Here is a 23,564-nt window from a genome sequence, read left to right as displayed (position 1 = left end):
TTTGACCCCACTATGGAAAGGGGAGACTCACAGGCACAGGCCTGCAACTATTTTACAACCAAGCTAGCGATATCTTGCATGGACTGTGTCTCAATCCATAGCATCCACCTATATCGGCCTTACACATCTGTGGTGGTAGGTGGACGAACTACAGCGGAGTTTGTCAGACCATCAGACATCCCGAAAATCAGTCTTCTCATGGAAAGTAATATGACCACTCTATGGAAAGATGAGACTCTCGCGAACACGATGGTGTTCTCCGTTTGGTTCTACGACCCCCACAAGTGTCACAGGACTCATCTGAAGGTAACTGGTACCGGTTTAAAAAAATGAAAGGAAGTATTGAGGGTAGTTTTGTGCAACAAAAAAAAGATTTGTAACTTTGCAAGCTAACGTTAGCTTTGTTAGGTTACATTAGTTAACCATTAGCTAGCTAACATGACTGTGTTCTAGTTTGAGTCCAATCCCATCAACATCTGCAGAGGCATCAACATCAAGCTAAGCACCAGAAACTATTGTAGCGAAGTCACCTTCTAAAATCTTAATAAAATCGACAAAATCTTTCCATGACTCCATAATGAGCTAGGCATAAACATGGTCTTGTTGTGACAGTTGATGTGTTCACAAGTCGGCTACAACTACTACTGTAGTTTTCTCTGTATTATAGACGTTTAGCTGATTGTTCATGCAAGGCTTGAAGTGTAAATCGGAGAAAAGGAGGGACTAGTAAGGAGCGGATGGTGTGGGTCACTGACTGGTGTCTGTTGGGGGTGGGTATTGTGTGTGAAGGTTAGTATGCATGATCTATTGACATGGGGGGGGGGAAATATAGGATGTTGTTTGAGTGTTTATTGATGGGACAAAGTAGTAAAATGTTGGCTAATCACTGTGTGGTCTACAGACTAGTCCTGCTGTTGCTGACGACGATGACCTTGACATCAGCTTCAGTAGAACAGAGCCTGTAGACCCATTAGATGAAAGCTTTCAGCCTGGAATAAGCTCAAACTCAACATCATCTGACTGAAACAAGCCAGGACAGCCAAATGGATTTATGAAAGCACAATACCCTCTTGAGAAAACAAAATCATGAATAAACTACTCTGTGCAAGACAAAAATATATAAATGTAAGTGCTTCTCAAATTTTCACACCCTTGCAGTCAGTTCTTTGGCATGGGAGAGAGGGGCTGTTAGTACACTCTTCTACCCTATCCACTCTACTGTTGGCAGTGCTTGTCTACTTAACAGCACAACTGTAGGTGCTCACACACAACAAGACTCTACAAGTCAAGCACTCCTCAAATGTTTTATATCTTTGCTAACAGCCCAAGTCAATGCCCCATTATTGAGTGAAACAAAACACATACCAGTCTACTGTACCCTTTCTTGTTTACAGATGAACATGGTTTATTGTATGGTTACACATTCTCATGATCAGTCTTCATGTCTTTCCAGGAGACTTGCAGTACTGTACATACATACAAATCTTCTGCAAGAGGTCTAAGCAGTGGGTGGTGAAGGACATTGCCACAGCGCCAAAGCCTGCTAAACCAGCTGCCATTACCCAACACAAGAAGAGGTTTACCAGCTGAAGAACATTCTGGAACCTGCCTGGAACATTCAACCAATACAACATCCATATTTAGTTAGACTGATGTTGTAGTATAGTATAGAATGCCTAGTATGCTCATAACTGCATTATGGTATAGATATTGCTAGCTGTTGTACATATGTATATAATGGTGCTTTATATAATCTTTTTTTAAGTGTACTGACAAATGATTAAATGATTCTAGCTGCATCAGAAACAAATAAAGTCTCGACTTCAACTTCTGGATCAATTCATTGTGATATTAATGAAATGCTAAAACAAAGGGAGTTGATGTATCATTTCAACTTTAATTTGTTGGCAAGTAAACATGTTCAAATAAAACAATAGATTAGTCTGTCAATATAGCAAATAAGCAGACATGGCTTGTATTCAAGACAAAGTCTATTTACTCTGGAGACTGAGTTATGGCACTATATGAAATACAGTGCCTTCAGAAAATATTCAGAGCCCTTGACTTTTCCCACATGTTGTTACGTTACAGCCTTAGTCTAAAATTGATTAAATAAATACAAATCCTAAGCAATCTACACACAATACCCCATAATGACAAAGTGAAAACAGATTTTTAGACATTTTTGCAAATCTATTAAAAATAAAACCAGAAATAACTTATTTACATAAGTATTCAGACACTTTGCTATGAGACACGAAATTGAGCTCAGGTGCATCCTGTTTCCATTGATCATCCTTGAGATGTTTCTACAACTTGATTGGAGTGGTAAATTCAATTGATTGGACATGATTTGGAAAGGCACACACCTGTCTATATAAGCTCCCACAGTTGTCAGAGCAAAAACCAAGCCATGAGGTCGAAGGAATTGTCCGTAGAGCTCCAAGACAGGATTGTGTTGAGACACAGATCTGTGTAAGGGTACCAAAACATTTCTGAATCATTGAAGGTCCCCAAGAACACTGACCTCCATCATTCTTAAATGGAAGAAGTTTGGAACCACCAAGACTCTACCTGGCCGCCCAGCCAAACTGAGCAATCGGGGGAGAAGGGCATTGGTCAAGGAGGTGACCAAGAATCCGATGGTCACCGATAGAGCTCTAGAGTTCCTCTGTGGAGATGGGAGAACCTTCCAGAAGAACAACCATCTCTACAGCACTTCACCTATCAGGCCTTTATGGTAGAGTGGCCAGACGGAGGCCACTCCTCAGTAAAAGGCAGCCCGCTTGGATTTGCCAAAAAGCACCTATAGACTGTCAAACCATGAAAAACAAGATTCTCTGGTCTGATGAAATTAACATTGAACTCTTGGCCTGAATGCCAAGCGTCACGTCTGGAGGAAACATCCCTACGGTGAAGCATGGCTGTGGCAGCATCATGCTGTGGGGATGTTTTTCAGCAGCAGGGACTGGGAGACTAGTCAGGATCGAGGCAAAGATGAACGGAGCACAATACAAAGAGATCCTTGATGAAAATCTGCACCAGAGCGCTCAGGACCTCAAACTGGGGTGAAGGTTCACCCTCCAACAGGACAACAACTCTAAACTCACAGCCATGACAACGCAGGAGTGGATCCGGGACAAGTCTCTGAATGTCCTTCAGTGGCCCAGCCAGAGCCTGGACCCGACAATAATAATAGCCAACATTTCTAAAAACCTCTTTTTGCTTTTGCCCATCATTCTTTTCAAATTTATTCAAGCACTGTCAAATTGTTTGTTGATCATTGCTAGACAACAATTTTCAGGTCTAGATTTTTCCAGTATATTTAACTCTCCTGTTGTGTTCCGGTCGAATTGGACCGATTTACAAGTTCTCTCTGAAAAATGTAGTTAATTTAATCTGATTGTCAGATTACTTTGTCCACACAGGGCATCTGAACGCACAGAATACATTTTGATGATTTTTATTACATTTTGGGTGTTTTATTTAACTTTTGTACACCTGTGGTGTTCCCGGTTAAAAATGACCAGTCATTAGAAATCAATGGGTGATACTACAATTCGTGTATAAAATTGAGTTCAGGCACATGCCCATTCATCAGATGGAAACACTTCCTCTCCCAGACCCCCACATGCATGTGTGTTTAAGCACACACACACACACACACACACACACACACACACACACACACACACACACACACACACACACACACACACACACACACACACACACACACACACACACACACCCCTTCTTGGCTTCCATGGCAACCCCCACGGGAACCTTTCCCAATAGAATCTTTCCCCCACAGGAACCACACCTGTCGGCATTCTCAGAAACAATCGCAGCATTGTTTCAATAATATATAGAACTTTTCTCGCAGCTCTGGTACATAAAGCTTTTTTGAGGCCTTGCTCACAATTCATTCTGTGGCAGCACAATGACCAAACAATATTCTGTATGTGAGGCTCTTGATCATATCTTTGATCATGACACTGGTGAGGAGGAGAGAGGCCAGGAAACTGACAGTGAAGATGCATTAGAGGAGGAAGTGTCAGAAGTTGAAGACAACACAGAATATGATTCAGACCAAGAGACAACCGATGTCGAACAATCCAGTGATGAGGAAGAGGGCCCTGCTGAGGTTGTTGTTACATTCCGGTCAAAGAATTGGAATTTGTCCTGGTCTTCATCCTAACCTGAGAGGAGAGGTCGGCTGTCGGCTGAAAATGTTATCAGGATGACCCCAGGGCCAACGAGATACGTTGATGACATAAAATCCTGCTTCGAACTGTTCCTGACAGAGTCAATCGAAACTATAGTGATAAACATGACCAACTTGGAGGGGAGATGTGTTTACACAGACAACTGGAAGGAGGTAGACCAGACAGACGTCCAAGCATCCGTGGGTCTCTTCATTTTGGCTAGTGAGTTCAGATCCAGAAACGAATCTACCACCAGTTTATGGGAACGAGTCTGGTCAGGCAATTTTGGGTGCCACTATGTCACTCCAGACATTTCACGTGTTGTCACGGTTGATTCGCTTCGACAACCGTGATACAAGACCAGGCCGCCGTCAACAAGTCAAGCTGGCAGCGATCAGAGAGGTTTGGCACAAGTGGGTGGAGCGCCTGCCACTCATCTATAACCCAAGTCCAGACATCACAGTGGATGAGCATCTGGTCACTTTTAGGGGACGCTGCCCATTCAAACAGTACATGCCAAGCAAACCATCTAAATATGGAATAAAGATATTGGCAGCATGTGATGCCTGGACAAGTTATGCCTGGAACAAGCAGGTTTACACCGGGAAACTTTCTGACGGTGTTCCCGAAAGGAACCAGGGGAAGTGAGTGGTCCTGGAAATGACTGCAGGTCTCCAGGGCCACAACATAACATGTGACAACTTCTTCAACTCATATGCTCTTGGTCAGGAGCTGCTCAAAATAAATGACCTTGGTGGGGACGGTCAGAAGGAACAAGCCTGAGTTCTCTCCTGCCTTACTCACTATCAAGGACAGGGATCGTTTTTCCTCTGAATTTGCCTTCACCGTTACACACACTCTTGTGTCCTACTGCCTGAAGAAAAAGAAGAATGTGCTCCTGATGACAACTCTGCACAGGGAGGACAAGAAGCCCAACGCTGTCCTGGATTACAACAGGAACAAAGGGGGAGTTGAAAAGCCTTGATAAGGTATGTTACTTTATCTTTCAAGTCTCATGTACTTTTTTTTCTATTACCAGATTGTTTTATCTGCACCATAAAAATAAGACATGTTGTTGTTTAGTGAAATGCTCATTGAATTTTTTAACCATATGGAGTCAATTCTATTCATTTGAATATGTAAATATGTTTTAGATGTGATAAATTAAAACAACGCTGATACAATTATTCACGTTACTATGCAAGACATGAAGTATCACTTGTATGTACTCATTATTTTATTTACTGATTGTTGCACTTTTGAAGGTTACTGGCACATAGGATGATGGCACATTGGCCAATGGTGGTGTTCTCCAACATCCTTGATGTGTCGGCCTACACCGTGTTTGTGGTGTGGATGGAGGTGAATCCAGGCTGGAAGCAGGGGAAATTCTTCAAGAGGAGACTATTCCTAGAAGTGTTGGGGAAAGCCATGGTGGCACCCCTCATTCAAAGGCGCCAACACCTTCCTCCAACACCATCCTCTGCTGGATTGGTGAGAGATAAACAAGGGCCAGAAGCAAGATCTACGGCCACCAGAGACAGAAGAGACAAAAGGAAGAGATCTGTGTGCACCAAGAGATGTCAAAACGAGCATTATGTTCCATAAATGCAGTGCATATATTTGCAAGGCACATGCAACAACAGGTGCATGTCCAACAGGTGCATGAGAACACACAACATGCAACCACCATTGATTGACAGATTTGAATGTTTTTGTTATTGTTAGTAATACTGTTATTGTTACTTTTGTTCTTTAATGTGTTCAGACATTCATTTTGTAATATGGTAAAGTTCTCATGTGTAGTTTTGGGCCTATGTCCTTTCTTTACTAATTAAATCATACCGGTCAGTTTTGAACAGATGTTATTTTGTACCACTATTAAAATAAATTTGAAATGGTTTCAAAACAAATGTCCCTGTTAAACTTTGACGCAAAGTAGTCTGTGATAAATAGCACAATATGTTTCATCTGAGTATTTGTTATAGTCAAAATAATCCATACATTATGCTTTTTTTACTCAAACTCTATTATTGCACACAGAGTGAGTCCATGCAACTTATGTGAATTGTTAAGCAAATGTTCACTACTGAACTTATTTAGGCTTGCTTTAACCTCCCTGGGCAAGGTGGGACGCTAATAATAATAATAATCACACAGCCATTTTCAAAGCAAGCATATATGTCACAAAAACCAAAACCACAGCTAAATGCAGCACTAACCTTTGATGATCTTCATCAGATGACACTCCTAGGACATTATGTTATACAATACATGCATGTTTTGTTCAATCAAGTTCATATTTATATAAAAAAAAAGCTTTTTATATTAGCATGTGATGTTCAGAACTAGCATACCCACCGCAAACTTCCAGTGACTTTACTAAATTACTCACGATTAACGTTCACAAAATACATAACAATTATAGATACAGAACTCCTTTATGCAATCGCGGTGTCAGATTTTAAAATAGCTTTTTGGCAAAAGCACATTTTGCAATATTCTGAGTAGATAGCCCAGCCATCACGGCTAGCTAATTTGACATCCGCCAAGTTTGACCCTCACCAAACTCAGATTTACTATAAGAAAAATTGGATTACCTTTGCTGTTCTTCGTCAGAATGCACTCCCAGGACTTCTACTTCAACAACAAATGTTGTTTTGGTTCCAAATAATCCATAGTTATAATCAAATAGCTCCGTTTTGTTTGTGCGTTCAGGTCAGTATCCGAAGGGTGACGCGCGAGCGCATTTCGTGACAAAGAATTTCAAAATATTCCATTACCGTACTTCGAAGCATGTCAAACGCTGTTTAAAATCAATTTTTATGCTATTTTTCTCGTAAAATAGCGATAATATTCAAACCGGGCGACGTTGTATTCATTCAAAGACTGAAAAAAAACATAGAGTCGTCTCGTGGACGTGCATCTCCAGTGTCATTGTTCCCTGCCTGACCACTCACAAAAACTCCTGCTGTTTTTCGCCCAGAGACTGCAGAAAAGTCATTCCACTTTCTGGCGCCTTCTGAGAGCCAATGGAAGCCTTAGAAAATGTCACGTTACAGCAGAGATGCTGTATTTTTGATAGAGATGCCACAGAAGGAGAACAAATTGTCAAACAGGGTACTTCCTGTATGGAATCTTCTTAGGTTTTGGCCTGCCATATGAGTTCTGTTATACTCACAGACACCATTCAAACAGTTTTAGAAACTTTAGAGTGTTTTCTATCCAAATCCACTAATTATATGCATATTATCGGCCGTGCAAATACTGCCCCCTAGCCCCAACAGGAAAGGGGTTCATTTTTTATTAATTAAAAAAAACTTAGTGGGGGAAAAATACACTGACGTGATGGGGTATTGTGTATGCAGTAGGCCAGTGACAAAAAAATCTCAATTTAAAATTCAGACTGTAACACAACAAAATGTGGAAAAAGTCAAGGGGGGTGAAAACTTTCTGAAGACTAATAGGAGTATATAAAGCCAAAGTCATTCCATTACTCTCTACCATCATCATCAAAACAATTCTCCAGTTTAGCAAACTAGCTATAACATTACATTGCAGTACATTTTAGGTATGGCAAACTAGCTAAACTTGGCTAGCTTGGCTTGTAGTGGTATTAGCAAGCACCGTTATGGCCAAATTTATCACCAAATTGTACTGTATTGAACAACTCTGCCTCCTGTAAAAAGAGAGGTCATATTTCTAGCTAGCTACCGACAGCAAAACAACTTAGTAGTTTGTCATTTGCCCACCTGAGTCCTGGACTAACTTGTCTAAGCTGCCCCTGCTGCTTGCTGGTCTCGCAATTTTTCTCTCTCACTGTCTCTACTCCTCTTCCGTGTATTCCGGCTCAAATAAATAGGGCTGTATGTTTCCATGTAAAAGAACATTAAAAACATAATAATTGTAGTCCAGCTCATCTTGGAAAGAGGAATCATCAGAAGCAGCCATTGTAGCTAATTATTTAGCAATCTCGGCTAGACAGTGCACGGTAACATAGCTCCAGTAACTAGTACCACCCCCGTATTTCCGCTTGAATTTACCTGCAAAAAATTAAATGCTAATTAATGTGGTGATCTGGATGAGACTGCCGAATCAAGGCAAAGGTAAGAATCTCTGGATTAACTATCTAACGTTAGCTAAATGTAGTAATTAATAAATTGGCTACATTTCTTTTAATTGACAATTCTGTGAACTGTCTTTAAATTGACAATACCTGTTTAGCAAAGGTTTCAGCTAGAGATGACGTGCAGGAGCTTGCAGGGATTTGTAGTTTTGCATGTCTACTGTGATGTTAATTAGCATTTTTGAATATGAGAGCAAATAGAGCCGATATATATTGATAAGTCACTTTGTCCGAGAGAGATTTATATGGTTAGCAAAACGTCACACCATGGTAAGTTTACATGAAACACAGCCCTTATTTTTTATGTTTCTAAAATCCCCTATGGGAAAAATGAATGGTGTAAAAACGATTGGAACCATTTCCCTGTTTGACTGCTAGGTTTTATGGGTATTATGACTCATGCCGTGGTACTCTATGGCTCTATTGAACAAGGACAACCATATCTACTCTCTGCTAGCGTGATCGTGCAATCTGGGAAACACAAAGGCACAATAATTGCTACACAACATGACCATTCAGTTTTAGATCTGATAGCAGGCTCAATCAACAAATTACGTCATTGATTGAACTCAACCGGCTCGAAAATTCTAAAACACAGCTATAGTGCATAATTATGTCTGAAACACCCTCTCATCAATCAGAATTATGCAGAGAAACTGGAAAAACACCCCACACTAGCAGTGAAGTTCCCCTTTAAAAATCTACCTAGAACCATGATTAAAAAAACCCATCTTTAATGTAAAGCCCAAAAGGTAGGCTACCATTATGTCAGATCGTGAAACGGTTGTTCAAATACGATTTTACCTGGCCAAATTATTAGATGGCCTGCAAAAAATAGGAACTACATTTTTTATGCACAAAACATCAACGTGGACCAGATTGACTGCTCTCCATCCCCACTATTAATTGTCTGCAGTGAGAATTCACTTTCTTTCGATAATTATTTTGTCATTTATCTGCAGAAAAAAAGCAGTAGTAGCAGTATGCAAATCAGGGAGCGAAATTAACGGCTCTTTCACCGATGCTATTCTTTTCCCTGCGTTCACCAAAAAGATCCGTTCGCGAACGACCAATCACTATTGCATGCCATAGAAGAGCGCACTTATGCTCCTAGTGGCCATGGCCAGAACTGAGAGCAGAATGGATGAAAGTTAGATAAAGTTGATAACGATGAAGATGCATTAAGTTCTGTTATAAAAAACTTGTCACATTACATATTGAAGGTTCTCATGAGAGAAACATGAGAACATACTTCACCTTGAACGAGCGGAGTTGGTGCGTTTGGCTACTTCATCCTCTTTCGTTGTACGCACTCCCCGCATTAACAAAGAGGACAGATCCAGTGCGCGGTAGGCTACAGCGGGAAGGTAGGTGAGGAGGAGATACGATTGATTATATTTGTACGAGGAGGAAAAGAAAGGGATACAAATAAATAATTATACTTTCAAGTTTAAAGGGTGTGCAGGCCTACAGTTTATTTGTTCACTGATTAAAAAGCTTGATAAATGCGTCACTGTTTGGATAGAAAGACATGTGTCTCAGACAACTTTCAAATGTCTCTGTGACGGGTTTCGTGTTGGTAGAAAAACGAAATGTTTTCTCTTCTCCTTCCTTGTATGAATATATACGTTGAGTTTTAGTATTTCTGATGGGACGACTGAGTTGCGCCTATAAATTCATTTTAGGGGAAGGTGCGGTTCTGTAACTAGCGCTACATGCATTCAACTTCGTTTGGCTATCAATCATCCAATTTAGATATTGAATAGGGCCTTCGTGTATATTTAACATGGGAGATCAATGCAAACGCCCAAAGCCACTGAGGTTTGAATGATCCTCGTCATTAGTCAGCCACAAATGTGGATAATTAAAGATGAGTACCGCCAGCTCCTTAGTCACATATTGGCACGCGTTGGACAGATCTCACTGACAGATTAGACGACCAGATTTATGATACAGGCACTGTTTTATTAAAGCTACTAAAATTGAGTTGTGGGATTCTATTGTCATCTGTTCTATCCCTCACTAAAATGTGTTTTGGTTTGTTGCAGACTTTTTGTTTTTCTCCAAAGATGGTGCACAATTCAAATCAACATTCAAATGAACATGGTGCAGAACCAAGATGTCTATCTAATGTTTAGTCTGGGTGTAACACTCATGTCCTCTCTCTTACTGGACATATGCAGGAGGGTCAGATTCAAGTGATTGCTTTCCATGTGAAACAAGTAGTATTTTCCCCTTAGCACTTCTCTAATCCCTTTTAATATAGATTGGTGTCTCGCCGAGGGGGTTTTGAGAATTGCTGTGTGCGGGATGTGTTATTCATTGGTGCATAATTTCCCTTATGGAACATTACATAATTAATTGTGCAGTGCCATATTAGAGATGATTAATCGTACTGATTTGTTGTGCAGGTCTCCTCTGCAGCCTCAGCTCTGTCCTGACAGATAGCCAATAAAGGCCAGGGCCACTGGTGTGTTGTCTACTTTCCCACTACATCATGGGTAACTTCTCCACCAAGGACAACCATGGACCCACAGGTACCCTCTGCCCCACCCCCACCACCACACACACACACACACACACACACACACACACACTCCTCACTTAACCTGTCAACCCTCCTGATGTGCTGAACAGCTGTCTCTGAAGTCTTTTGACTTTTCCTTCAGAGAACAAAGACCCGGAGGGATGCTCAAATATCTATTTCAGCTTTTAAAAAATGGTGAAAAGACCGAATGGGGATAGACAGGGAGGCATTAATGGAGAGAAGGAATGAGACAAGAGGGATTGAGCAGAGACTGGATCCATCTCTCCATTTGTGTTCCCCAATCTCCAGAGTGTGTGTGGGTCAGGGGGTAGGAATCTTGGCTTGGTTCCTGTGTGTGTGTTGCTCGGTGGTCATTCTCCTCGCGTCCCCTTGCGATTTGTCCGGCTTTGCTACCCAAGCTGTGATGAATCTGCAGAATTCCCCGGCTCAGCACAAGGGCAACGGATGAATCATGGCAAGCCTAATGCTGGCGGACTGACGCATACACACATTATGGCTTGGAATGGGTGAATAGAAGACAGCGGTGGAAGTGGGAAGTTACGGCCAGTCACTGAGTTTTCTGTGGGTTAGAGTGACCTGATTATGATGCATCACTTTCCATAACTTGTATTGTTGAACTCTATCAGGAATGATATCCATTAAGCCTAGAGCATATCTGTTTAAACCAAGGACAAAGGAGGACTGGTATACCAGTGGTGGTATAGATCAGCAGCACAGAGCAGAGGAATGTGTGTCTCCTGACAAGCAATGGCCCATTCATACTGAGAATGACAGCCTGAGTATTGTGGGGGGTCGATGGTCTGGATTAGTCATCCTGGCAGCTTTGCATGCCATCACACGGTACATGCCCAACCAGTGACCACTGCACTCAATCTCTCACACTCTCGTTGGCTGTCTCTCTGGGTGTCTCTCTGGGTGTCTCTCTGGCTGTGTCTCTCTGGCTGTGTCTCTTACTCACACTTTTGCATTGTTGCTCTTATTCTCTCCAGGGCCCAACTTGGATGTGTTCCACACCCCCCCTACTTCTCCAGTGACCTCCACCCTTCCTGCTCTCACTCAGATCACACCCTCTACACCAGGCCAGCCGGTCCCAGCCACAGCTCCGGCCCCAGCCTCAGCTCCAGCCCTAAGTGGGAAGAGACTACTACCCTCCCTGCCTGTCAGCCCAGGCTATTCTGTGATTGGTCCTGGGTTTATCTCCCTGCAGGGCAAGACAGGAAGTGATGCAGCAGCGCCTGAAAGGCGGGTTGTGATGGGGTGTAATGGAGGCCCCACCTGCTCTACTCCCAGGAGTCCTGTATCCCAGGGGAATAGCTCAACGATTAGCCCCACCAAGAGTCCTCCATCTCTGGATAGCCCCTTGTTTTCACCCGGCCCGGTCAGCCCTTCTGAGCATAGCGGGAAGGAAAAGGACAGTGGGCTGAGCACATCCATGCTGGAGGTCCATAGGACTGCAGACAACCAGGGAGAGCTGGAGAGACTGGTGGAGGAGTGTAGGACAGCACTGGGTCTCAGCCCCAGTCAGTATGCTGCACTGAGAAGCGCGGGTAAGAGCAGCACATACTGTATGTAGACATTAACAGACCCTCTTTCTAGCAATGCCTAAAATAATCCCACAATGCCATATTTCTGAAATGCATGATCTCATACCTCTGAACAAACACATATTTTTCTCTTCTCCTCTCTCACTTTCCTTTTCTCTCTCCCCATCTATTAGATGTATTGAAGCATCTGCTGGTGGAACGTCAGAAGTTGACCGTAGAGGTCCAGAGTCTGAGGGAGACCATGCAGGTGAGAAAGATTAACAAGACATTCCAGTAAACAATGAACTGACCTGTTTCCAAATCAGGAAACAGATTCTACATACTGTAACCCTTCAGCTTTAGCCTAGTCCCAGATCGACTTGTGCTTTAGCCAACTCTTCTAACTATTGTTGTCATGCCATGGACTACCTTTGGCATGACAACAAAGGAACACTGCAGAGAAGTTGGCTAAAGCACAACAGATGTGGAACGAGGGTCATCATTGCTACAAACTCAGACAATAGAACATGACAGATTCCCAGGTGTGTTTTTAGGTTGGACAGTGTTGCTACTATACTTTATTTAGCATTTGTCGAAGTATACTGAATAAAAATATAAATGCAACAATTTCATTGATTTTACAGTTCATTTGAGGAAATCAGTCAATTGAAATAAATTTGTTATTTAGGCCCTAATCTATGGATTTCACATGACTGGGCGTATAGATATGCACAATTGTCCTCTCAATGGATATTGTCACTGTATTTTTGGCCATTTAAATTGCAATCGATATAATGCAATTGTGTTGGTTGTCTGTAGCTTATGCCTGCCCATGCTGTAACCCCACTGCCACCATGGGGCACTCTGTTCACAATGTTGACATCAGCGAACTGCTTGCCCACACGACGCCATACACGTGGTCTGCGGTTGTGTGGCTGGTTGGACGTACTGCCAAATTCTCTGAAACGACATTGGTAGAGAAATTAACATTCAATTCTCTGGCACCGACTCTGGTGGACATTCCTGCAGTCAGCATGCCAATTGCACACTCCCTCAACTTGAGACATCTGTGGCATTGTGGTGTTTGACAAAACTGCACATTTTAGCGTGGTCTTTCATTGTCCCTAGCACAAGGTGCACCTGTGTAATGCTCATGCTGTTTAATCAGCTTCTTCATATGCCACACCTGTAAGGTGAATGGATTATCTTTGCAAAGGAGAAATGCTTACTTACAGGGATGTAAAAAAATGTGTGCACAACATTTTTGAGAAATAAGCTTTTTCTGTGTATTGAACATTTCTGGGATCTTTTATTTCAGCTCAGGAAACATGAGACCAACACATTACATTTACAGTTGAAGTCAGAAGTTTACATACACCTCAGCCAAATACATTTAAACTCAGTTTTTCACAATTCCTGACATTTAATCCTAGTAAAAATGTCCTGTCTTAGGTCAGTCCCCCTTTTTCCTGGTCATTATGGCCAAACAGTTCTATTTCAGACCAGAGGACATTTCTCCAAAAAGTACAATCTTTGTCCCCATGTGCAGTTGCGAACTGTAGTCTGGCTTTTTTATGGCGGTTTTGGAGCAGTGGCTTCTTCCTTGCTGAGCGGCCTTTCAGGTTATGTCGATATAGGATACGTTTTACTGTGGATATAGATACATTAGTACCCGTTTCATCCAGCATCTTCACAAGGTCCTTTGCTGTTGTTCCGGGCTTGATTTGCACTTTTTGCACCAAAGTACGTTCATCTCTAGGAGACAGAACACGTCTCCTTCCTGAGGAGTATGACGGCTGTGTTTAAAAAAATATATATTTCACCTTTATTTAACCAGGTAGGCAAGTTGAGAACAAGTTCTCATTTACAACTGCGACCTGGCCAAGATAAAGCAAAGCAGTGTAACACAGAGTTACACATGGAGTAAACAAACAAGCCAATAACACAACAAGTCAATGATACAGTAGAAAAAAAGAGTCTATATACAGTGTGTGCAAAAGGCATGAGGTAGGCAATAAATAGGACATAGTAGCAAATAATTACAATTTAGCAGATTAACACTGGAGTGATAAATGAGCATATGATGATGTGCATGTAGAGATACAGGTGTGCAAAAGAGCAGAAAAGTAAATAAAATAAAAACAGTAAGGGGATGAGGTAGGTAGATAGGGTGGGCAATGTACAGATGGACTATGTACAGCTGCAGCGATCGGTTAGCTGCTCAGATAGCTGATGTTTAAAGTTGGTGAGGGAAATAAAATCCTCCAACTTCAGCGATTTTTGCAATTCGTTCCAGTCACTGGCAGCAGAGAACTGGAATGAAAGGCGGCCAAATGAGGTGTTGACTTTGGGGATGATCAGTGAGATATACCTGCTGGAACGTGTGCTACGGGTGAGTGTTGTTATCGTGACCAGTGAACTGAGATCAGGTGGAGCTTTACCTAGCGTAGACTTCTGGATGACCTGGAGCCAGTGGGTCTGGCGACGAATATGTAGCGAGGGCCAGCCGACTAGAGCATACAGGTCGCAGTGGTGGGTGGTATAAGGTGATTTGGTAACAAAACGGATGGCACTGTCATAGACTGCATCCAGTTTGCTGAGTAGAGTATTGGAGGCTATTTTGTAGATGACATCGCCAAAGTCGAGGATCGGTATGATAGTCAGTTTTACGAGGGTATGTTTGGCGGCGTGAGTGAAGGAGGCTTTGTTGCAAAATAGAAAGCCGATTTTTGGATTGGAGATGTTTAATATGAGTCTGGAAGGAGAGTTTACAGTCTAGCCAGACACTTAGGTATTTGTAGTGGTCCACATATTCTAGGTCGGAACCGTCCAGGGTGGTGATGCTAGTCGGGCGGGCGGGTGCAGGCAGCGAACGGTTGAAAAGCATGCATTTGGTTTTACTAGTGTTTAAGAGCAGTTGGAGGCCATGGAAGGGGTGTTGTATGGCATTGAATTGAGAATTGAACTCTGTGCTACCCCCATAGACTGCCAGAGGTCCGGAAAACATGCCCTCCGATTTGACACACTGAACTCTGTCTGCAAAGTAGTTGGTGAACCAGGCGAGGCAGTCGTTAGAAAAACCAAGGCTATTGAGTCTACCGATAAGAATACGGTGATTGACAGAGTCAAAAGCCTTGGCCAGGTCGATGAAGACGGCTGCACAGTACTGTCTTTTATTGATGGCGGTTATGATATCATTTAGTACCTTGAGCGTGGCTGAGGTGCACCCGTGACCGGCTCGGAAACCGGATTGCACAGCGGAGAAGGTACGGTGGGATTCAAAATGGTCGGTAATCTGTTTATTAACTTGGCTTTCGAAGACTTTAGATAGGCAGGGCAGGATGGAAATAGGTCTGTAACAGTTTGGGTCTGGGGTGTCACCCCCTTTGAAGAGGGGGATGACCGTAGCAGCTTTCCAATCTTTAGGGATCTCGGACGATACGAAAAAGAGGTTGAACAGACTGGTAATAGGGGTTGCAACAATGGCAGCGGATAGTTTTAGAAAGAGAGGGTCCAGATTGTCTAACCCAGCTGATTTGTACGGGTCCAGGTTTTGCAGCTCTTTCAGAACATCTGCTATCTTGGCTTGGGCGAGTAGCTGCGGGCGGGGGGGCCGGGGTTGGAGTAGCCAGGAGGAAGGCATGGCCAGTGGCCAGGCATGGATTTTAGTGTCCCAAAACTTTTTGGAGTTAGAGCTACAGGATGCAAATTTCTGCTTGAAAAAGCGAGCCTTTGCTTTCCTGACTGACTGCGTGTATTGGTTCCTGACTTCCCTGAACAGTTGCGTATCACGGGGACTATTCGATGCTATTGCAGTCCGCCACAGGATGTTTTTGTGCTGGTCAAATGAGGGTGCCTGGTGACATGCAGGGCCTGGGTTTACCTCCACATCACCCGAGGAACAGAGGAGGAGTAGGATGAGGGTACGGCTAAAGGCTATCAAAACTTGTCGCCTAGAGCGTTGGGGACAGAGAATAAGAGGAGCGGATTTCTGGGCGTGATAGAATAGATTCAGGGCGTAATGTGCAGACAGGGGTATGGTGGGGTGCGGGTACAGCGGAGGTAAGCCCAGGCACTGAGTGATGATAAGAGAGGTTGTATCTCTGGACATGCTGGTTATAATGGGTGAGGTCACCGCATGTGTGGGAGGTGGGACAAAGGAGGTAACAGAGGTATGATGAGTGGAACTAGGGGCTCCATTGTAAACTAAAACAATAACTAACCTAAGCAACAGTATACAAGGCATATTGACATTGTGGTCCCATGGTGTTTATACTTGCGTACTATTGTTTGTACAGATGAATGTGGTACCTTCAGGCATTTAGAAATTGCTCCCAAGGATGAACCAGACTTGTGGAGATCTACAATTTTTTTTTCTGAAGTGTTGATTTCTTTTGATTTTCCCATGATGTCAAGAAAAGAGGCAGTGTGTTTGAAGGTAGGCCTTGAAATACATCCACGGGTACACCTCCAATTGACTCAAATGATGTCAATTAGCCTATCAGAAGCTTCTAAAGCCATGACATCATTTTCTGGAATTTTCCAAGCTGTTTAAAGGCACAGTCAACTTAGTGTATGTAAACTTCTGACCCACTGGAATTGTGATACAGTGAAATAATCTGTCTGTAAACAATTGTTGGAAAAATGACAAAGTAGATGTCCTAACCGACTTGCCAAAACTATAGTTTGTTAACAAGAAATTTGTGGAGTGGTTGAAAAACGAGATTTAATGACTCGTAAACTTCCGACTTCAACTGTATTTTTGTTCATTGTACTTGGAGAGGTGTATTGGAGAGTTTTTGGTGAATAAGTTTAGAAACATAAACAGGAAATTACACAATCCCAGAGGCAGAGGTCGGGGCTGGGGTTCACCGCATGTAACCTCTTAGCTCAGGAGATAACAACAAAAGACATCCTGTCATCTCCACCCAGAACCCAGAAATGGAACAGAGCAAGGGCCTCTGGGAGACGCGGTCCTGCTAAATGGCCTCTTCCTGTCCTAGACCCCTCCTGAGATCCTGAGAGGTCAAGGAGGAAACGCTCTGAGATAATCTTGATCTCCCCTTTTATGCACACACACAAACTGTACATACAATATATACATACAGTGCCTTCAGAAAGTATTCATACCCCTTGGCTTAGTCCACATTTAGTAGTGTTACAGCCTGAATTCAAAATTGATTTAATTGATTTTCTTGCTCATCTACTCACAATACCCGATAAGGACAAAGTGACAACATGTTTTTAGACATTTTAGCAAATTTTATGAAATGTAGAAATATCTAATATACATAAGTATTCACACCCCTGAGTCAATACATGTTAGGCTCACCTTTGGCAGCGATTCCAGCTGTGAGTCTTTCAGGGTAAGTGCTTTGCACACCTGGATTGTACAATATTTTCACATAAAAAAAATTATACAAAAAAAAACGATTTTCAAGCTCTGTCAAGTCGGTTGTTGATCATTGCTAGACATCCATTTTAAAGTCTTGCCATAGATTTCCAAGCCTATTCGAGTCAAAACTAACTAGGCCACTCAGGAACATTCAATGTCGTCTTGGTAAGCAACTCCAGTGTATATTTGGCCTTGTTTATGGTCAGTGGTTCCTAAGCGCTCTTGGTTAATGTACAACCAAGTACTTTTTTGCTATGCCTGGAGTACCCCTGAAGTACCCCCTTGTGCATTTTACCAGTAAGCCTATGGTCTCATGAATCTTGAAGTACCCCCTAGTACTTGGGAAACACTGTTTTAGGTTATTGTCATGCTGAAAGTTGAATTTGTCTCCCAGTGTCTGTTGAAAAGCACACTCCTCTAGAAATGTTTCTATGCTTAGCTCTTAGCTCCGTTTGTTTTTACCCTAAAAAAACTCCCTTCCCGATGACAAGCATATTAGTAAATATTTAGTGGTACTCAGTGCTGTTGGATTTTCCCCGACGATAACGCTTTGTATTCTTTGCCATATTTTTTGCAGTTTTACTTTAGTGCTTAATTCAAACAGGATGCATGTTTGGGAATATTTTTCTATACAGGCTTCCTTAATTTTACTCTGTCAATTAGGTTAGTATTGTTGAGTTACTACAATGTTGTTTATCCATCCTCAGTTTTCTACTATCACAGCCATTAAACTCTGTAACTGTTTTAAAGTCACCATTGGCCTCATGGTAAAATCCCTAAGTGGTTTCCTTCCTTTCCGACAACTGAGTTAGGAAGGACGCCTGTATCTTTGTAGTGACTGGGTGTATTGATACACCATCCACAGTGCAATTAATAACTTCCCTGTGCTCAAAGGGATATTCAATGTCTGTTTTTTTTACCCCATCTACCAATGTGTGCTATTTGTTGCGAGGCATTGGAAAACCTCCCTGGTCATTGTGGTTGAATCTGTTTGAAATACAATTATCAGCTGAGCAGTGAATGTGTGAGGTACAGCGATGAGGTAGTCATAAAAAATAATGGTAAACACTATTGAATCAAATCAAATGTACACTGCTCAAAAAAATAAAGGGAACACTTAAACAACACAATATAACTCCAAGTCAATCACACTTCTGTGAAATCAAACTGTCCACTTAGGAAGCAACACTGATTGACAATACATTTCACATGCTGTTGTGCAAATGGAATAGACAACAGGTGGAAATTCTAGGCAATTAGCAAGACACCCCCAATAAAGGAGTGGTTCTGCAGGTGGGGACCACAGACCACTTCTCAGTTCCTATGCTTCCTGGCTGATGTTTTGGTCACTTTTGAATGCTGGCGGTGCTTTCACTCTAGTGGTAGCATGAGACGGAGTCTACGACCCACACAAGTGGCTCAGGTAGTGCAGCTCATCCAGGATGGCACATGAATGCGAGCTGTGGCAAGAAGGTTTGCTGTGTCTGTCAGCGTAGTGTCCAGAGCATAGAGGCGCTACCAGGAGACAGGCCAGTACATCAGGAGACGTGGAGGAGGCCGTAGGAGGGCAACAACCCAGCAGCAGGACCGCTACCTCCGCCTTTGTGCAAGGAGGAGCAGGAGGAGCAATGCCAGAGCCCTGCAAAATGACCTCCAGCAGGCCACAAATGTGCGTGTCTGCTCAAACAGTCGGAAACAGACTCTATGAGGGCCCGATGTCCACAGGTGGGGGTTGTGCTTACAACCCAACACCGTGCAGGACGTTTGGCATTTGCCAGAGAACACCAAGATTGGCAAATTCGCCACTGGCGCCCTGTGCTCTTCACAGATGAAAGCAGGTTCACACTGAGCACGTGACAGACGTGACAGTCTGGAGACTAATGCAAGACAATGCTAGACCTCATGTGGCTGGAGTGTGTCAGCAGTTCCTGCAAGAGGAAGGCATTGATGCTATGGACTGGCACGCCCGTTCCCCAGACCTGAATCCAATTGAGCACATCTGGGACATCATGTCTCGCTCCATCCACCAACGCCACATTGCACCACAGACTGTCCAGGAGTTGGCGGATGCTTTAGTCCAGGTCTGGGAGGAGATCCCTCAGGAGACCATCCGCCACCTCATTAGGAGCATGCCCAGACGTTGTAGGGAGGTCATACAGGCACGTGGAGGCCACACACACACACACACTACTGAGCCTCATTTTGACTTGTTTTAACCTGTTGGGGCTAGGGGGCAGTATTGAGAATTTTGAAAAAAATATGTGCCCATTTTTAACTGCCTCCTACACCAACTCAGAAGCTAGAATATGCATATTATTGTTCAGGTTTGGATAGAAAACACTCTGAATTTTCTAAAACTGTTTGAATGGTGTCTAAGTATAACAGAACTCATATGGCAGTCAAAACCCTGAGACAAATTCTGACAGGAAGTGGATACCTGATGTGTTGAAACACCTTTAAGCCTATGCCATTGAAACACACAGGGGCTTATTAATCTTTGAGCACTTCCTATGGCTTCCACTAGATGTCACCAGTCTTTAGAAAGTGGTTTGAGTCTTCTACTGTGAGAACTGAACGAACAAGAGCCTTGGAACGGTGGTGGCCGATTAGACTCTGGCGCGCGAGTTCATGTTGGGTACTCTCGTTCCAATACGTTTTAAAAGAGAATGCAATCGTCCGCCTTGAATATTATTCATGTTCTGGTTAAAAAAGGCACTAATGATTTATGCTATACAACGTTTGACATGTTTGAACGAACGTAAATATTTTTTTCCCCCTCGTTCATGAAGAGAAGTCCGGCGGGCATAGATCATGTGCTAACAACACAGAGCTTTTTGGACATAAATTCTGAGCTTTTTCGAACAAAACTACATTTGTTATGGACCTGGGATTCCTGGAAGTGACATCTGATGAAGATAATCAAAGGTAATGGATTATTTACATAGTATTTTCGATTTTAGATCTCTCCAACATGGCGGTTAGTCTGTATCGCAAAGCGTATTTTTCTGGGCGCAGTGCTCAGATTATTGCAAAGTGTGATTTCCCAGTAAGGTAATTTTTAAATCTGGCAATCCGGTTGCGTTCAAGAGATGTAAATCTATAATTCTTTGAATGACAATATAATATTTTACCAATGTTTTCGAATAGTAATTATTTAATTTGTTGTGCTGATTGACTGGCGGTTATTGGAGGGAAACGATTTCCTCAACATCAACGCCATAGTAAAACGCTGTTTTTGGATATAAATATGAACTTGATAGAACAAAAAATGCATGTATTGTCTAACATAATGTCCTAGGAGTGTCATCTGATGGAGATTGTCAAAGGTTAGTGCATAATTTTAGCTGGTTTTCTGCTTTTGGTGACGCCTGTCTTTGAATTGACAAAACATTACACACAGCAATTGTCAATGTATTCTCCTAACATAATCTAACTTTATGCTTTCGCCGTAAAGCTTTTTTGAAATCGGACAACGTGGTTAGATTAAGGAGATGTTTATCTTTCAAAGGGTGTAAGATAGTTGTATGTTTGAGAAATTTGAATTATGACATTTAATTGTTTTCAAATTTGGCGCTCTTGATATTTCACCTGTTGTTGATAGGGTGTACCAGGGGTGGGACGCTTGCGTCCCACATAGCCCATAGAGGTTTTAAGGACATTACATCAAAGTTGGATCAGCCTGTAGTGTGGTTTTCCACTTTAATTTTGAGTGTGACTCCAAATCCAGACCTCCATGGATTTCCATAGATTTTTGTGTGATTTTGTTTTCAGCACATTCAACTATGTAAAGAAAAAAGTATTTAATAAGATTATTTCATTCATTCAGATCTAGGATGTGTTATTTTAGTGTTCCCTTTTATTTTTTTGAGCAGTATATTTATAAAGCCATTTTTCCATCAGCAGATGTCACAAAGTGTTATACAGAAGCCAGCAAGCAATGCAGACGTAGATGCATGGTGGCTAGGAAAAACTCCTCTTCTGGCTGTGTCGGGTGGAGATTATAAGAGTACATGGCCATTAAGGCCAGATTGAACATTTTGAAGAACAAAGGTTCATAGATGACCAGAAAGGTCAATCACAGTGGTTGTATTGGGTGCAACAGGTCAGTACCTTTCCCGCTCTCTCTCCCGTGTAGCTCGCTCTCCCCCGTGCAGCACGCTCTCTCGCTTTCCTGTGCCGCTCTCTCGCTTTCCCGTGCAGCTCGCTCCCGTGCCGCTCGCTCTCTCTCTCTCTCTCTCCCCCCAGTGGTGCTCTCGCTCCCGTGCCGCTCTAGCTCTCGCTCCCGTGCCGCTCTAGCTCCCGTGCCGCTCTAGCTCCCGTGCCGCTCTCGCTCCCGTGCCGCTCTCGCTCCCGTGCCGCTCTCGCTCCCGTGCCGCTCTCTCTCTCTCGCTCCCGTGCCGCTCTCTCTCTCTCGCTCCCGTGCCGCTCTGTTGTGCCACGCTTTCTCTCTCTCTCTGGACATCTGAGGGGTCACCACCTCTCTGTCAGCATAGAAACTCTCGCTCCCGTGCCGTTCTCTCACTCCATCGCCTTTCTCTCGCTCCCGTGCCGCTCGCTCTCGCTCCCATGCCGCTCGCTCTCGCTCCCGTGCCGCTCTCTCTCGCTCCCGTGCCGCTCTCTCTCGCTCCCGTGCCGCTCTCTCTCGCTCTCTCGCTCACGTGCAGCTCTCTCGCTCATGTGCCGCTGTCTCGCGCGCTCTCTCGCGCTCTCTCACTCCTTGCCGCTCTCTCTTGTGCCACGCTTTCTCTCTCGCTCCCATGCCGCACTTTTGTGCCACGCTTTCTCTCTCCCTGTGCTCCTCTCTCTTTCTGGACATCTGAGGGGTCACCTCTAACCACCCCTCCCTCCCTCAGCACAGAAACTCAAACGACCTCACAACTGTTGCTCTCTCCTGATCCCACCTCTGCCCTTCGTCTTCCCTGTCTAGCCCCTCCTTCCTGTCCTTTCCTTCCACTCATCCTTCTCACCAAACCAATCTCCCATCCATCCACCCGGTCTCTTTCCCTGTCTATTGCGCCTGTCCGTGTGGTTGGGTAGGTTGGCTGATCTTTCCCCGTGGATTAAATGGCTCTCAGATCTGCTCTGGGATCAGTTCCAGTTGGACAGTGCTGCAGATTTCCAGCATTGAGCTGGTTTTGGCTCTGAAAACTGAGGTTGAATATGTTTACATGCCAAATGAAGGTTTTGTCAAATTTGCAATGCAGAATAAATGGTTGCGGCTGGGGAGAAGTTAGATATCCTGTGTGTGGGGGGTAGAAGCACGGTCTTTGATCTCGATGTGTCTAGTGAGCGTGAGTGTATCCACAGGCTTTGTAGGGACTGCTGTTGAAGAACTGAGCTGGTCTCTTAATGAGTATGGGAACTAGTTGTTCAATACACCCAAGTGAGTGTGGAAAGCTGCAGAAAACCCACGGCGAGTGAGTCTGTTTCCCCAAGTATGCATTAGGGAGTCTGGGTGGGGAAGTGAATGGAGGCTTGGGGACAGATGGATGGTTCTCTCTGTCTCTCTCTCACACACACACCAGCTGAGATATACACACAACTGGAATAACCACAACACTCCTGGAGAGACTATGCGGCATGAGTCTGTGCCTGTGGGGGATCACTAGGGATACCGAGAGGGAGTATGTGTGTGTGTGTGTCTAAGGGAGAATCAACAGTGTTATCTCTCTCTGTGTGAGGAGGAGTGCACCCTCCTGTTTCCTGTCTAAGACGTGCCCTATTTGGACACACTGACAGTTAGTTTAGCTGTACAGGCAGGATG

General features: G+C 43.5%; 1 protein-coding gene across 2 annotated transcripts in view; it reads left to right on the top strand.

Moving 5' to 3' along the window:
* Positions 1–9,417: 9,417 nt before the first annotated feature.
* The window catches only part of LOC106610774 (cytospin-A), a 32,187-nt gene continuing 18,040 nt past the window's right edge, over positions 9,418–23,564 (top strand). The window contains exons 1-4 of one of the 2 annotated variants that reach the window (XM_014210334.2): positions 9,418–9,701; positions 10,746–10,871; positions 11,872–12,429; positions 12,600–12,673. In XM_014210334.2, the coding sequence (XP_014065809.1) occupies positions 10,832–10,871; positions 11,872–12,429; positions 12,600–12,673 (672 nt within the window). In that variant the 5' untranslated portion in view covers positions 9,418–9,701; positions 10,746–10,831. Of the gene's footprint in view, positions 9,706–10,745; positions 10,872–11,871; positions 12,430–12,599; positions 12,674–23,564 lie in introns of both variants that reach the window. The other variant, XM_014210335.2, reaches the window with a different exon arrangement.

This window comes from Salmo salar, chromosome ssa09 (assembly GCF_905237065.1).
Source record: "Salmo salar chromosome ssa09, Ssal_v3.1, whole genome shotgun sequence".
Classification (NCBI taxonomy): Eukaryota; Metazoa; Chordata; class Actinopteri; order Salmoniformes; family Salmonidae; genus Salmo; species Salmo salar.
Note: the sequence above shows the minus strand (reverse complement) of the source record. Positions and strands in the feature narration are given on the sequence as shown.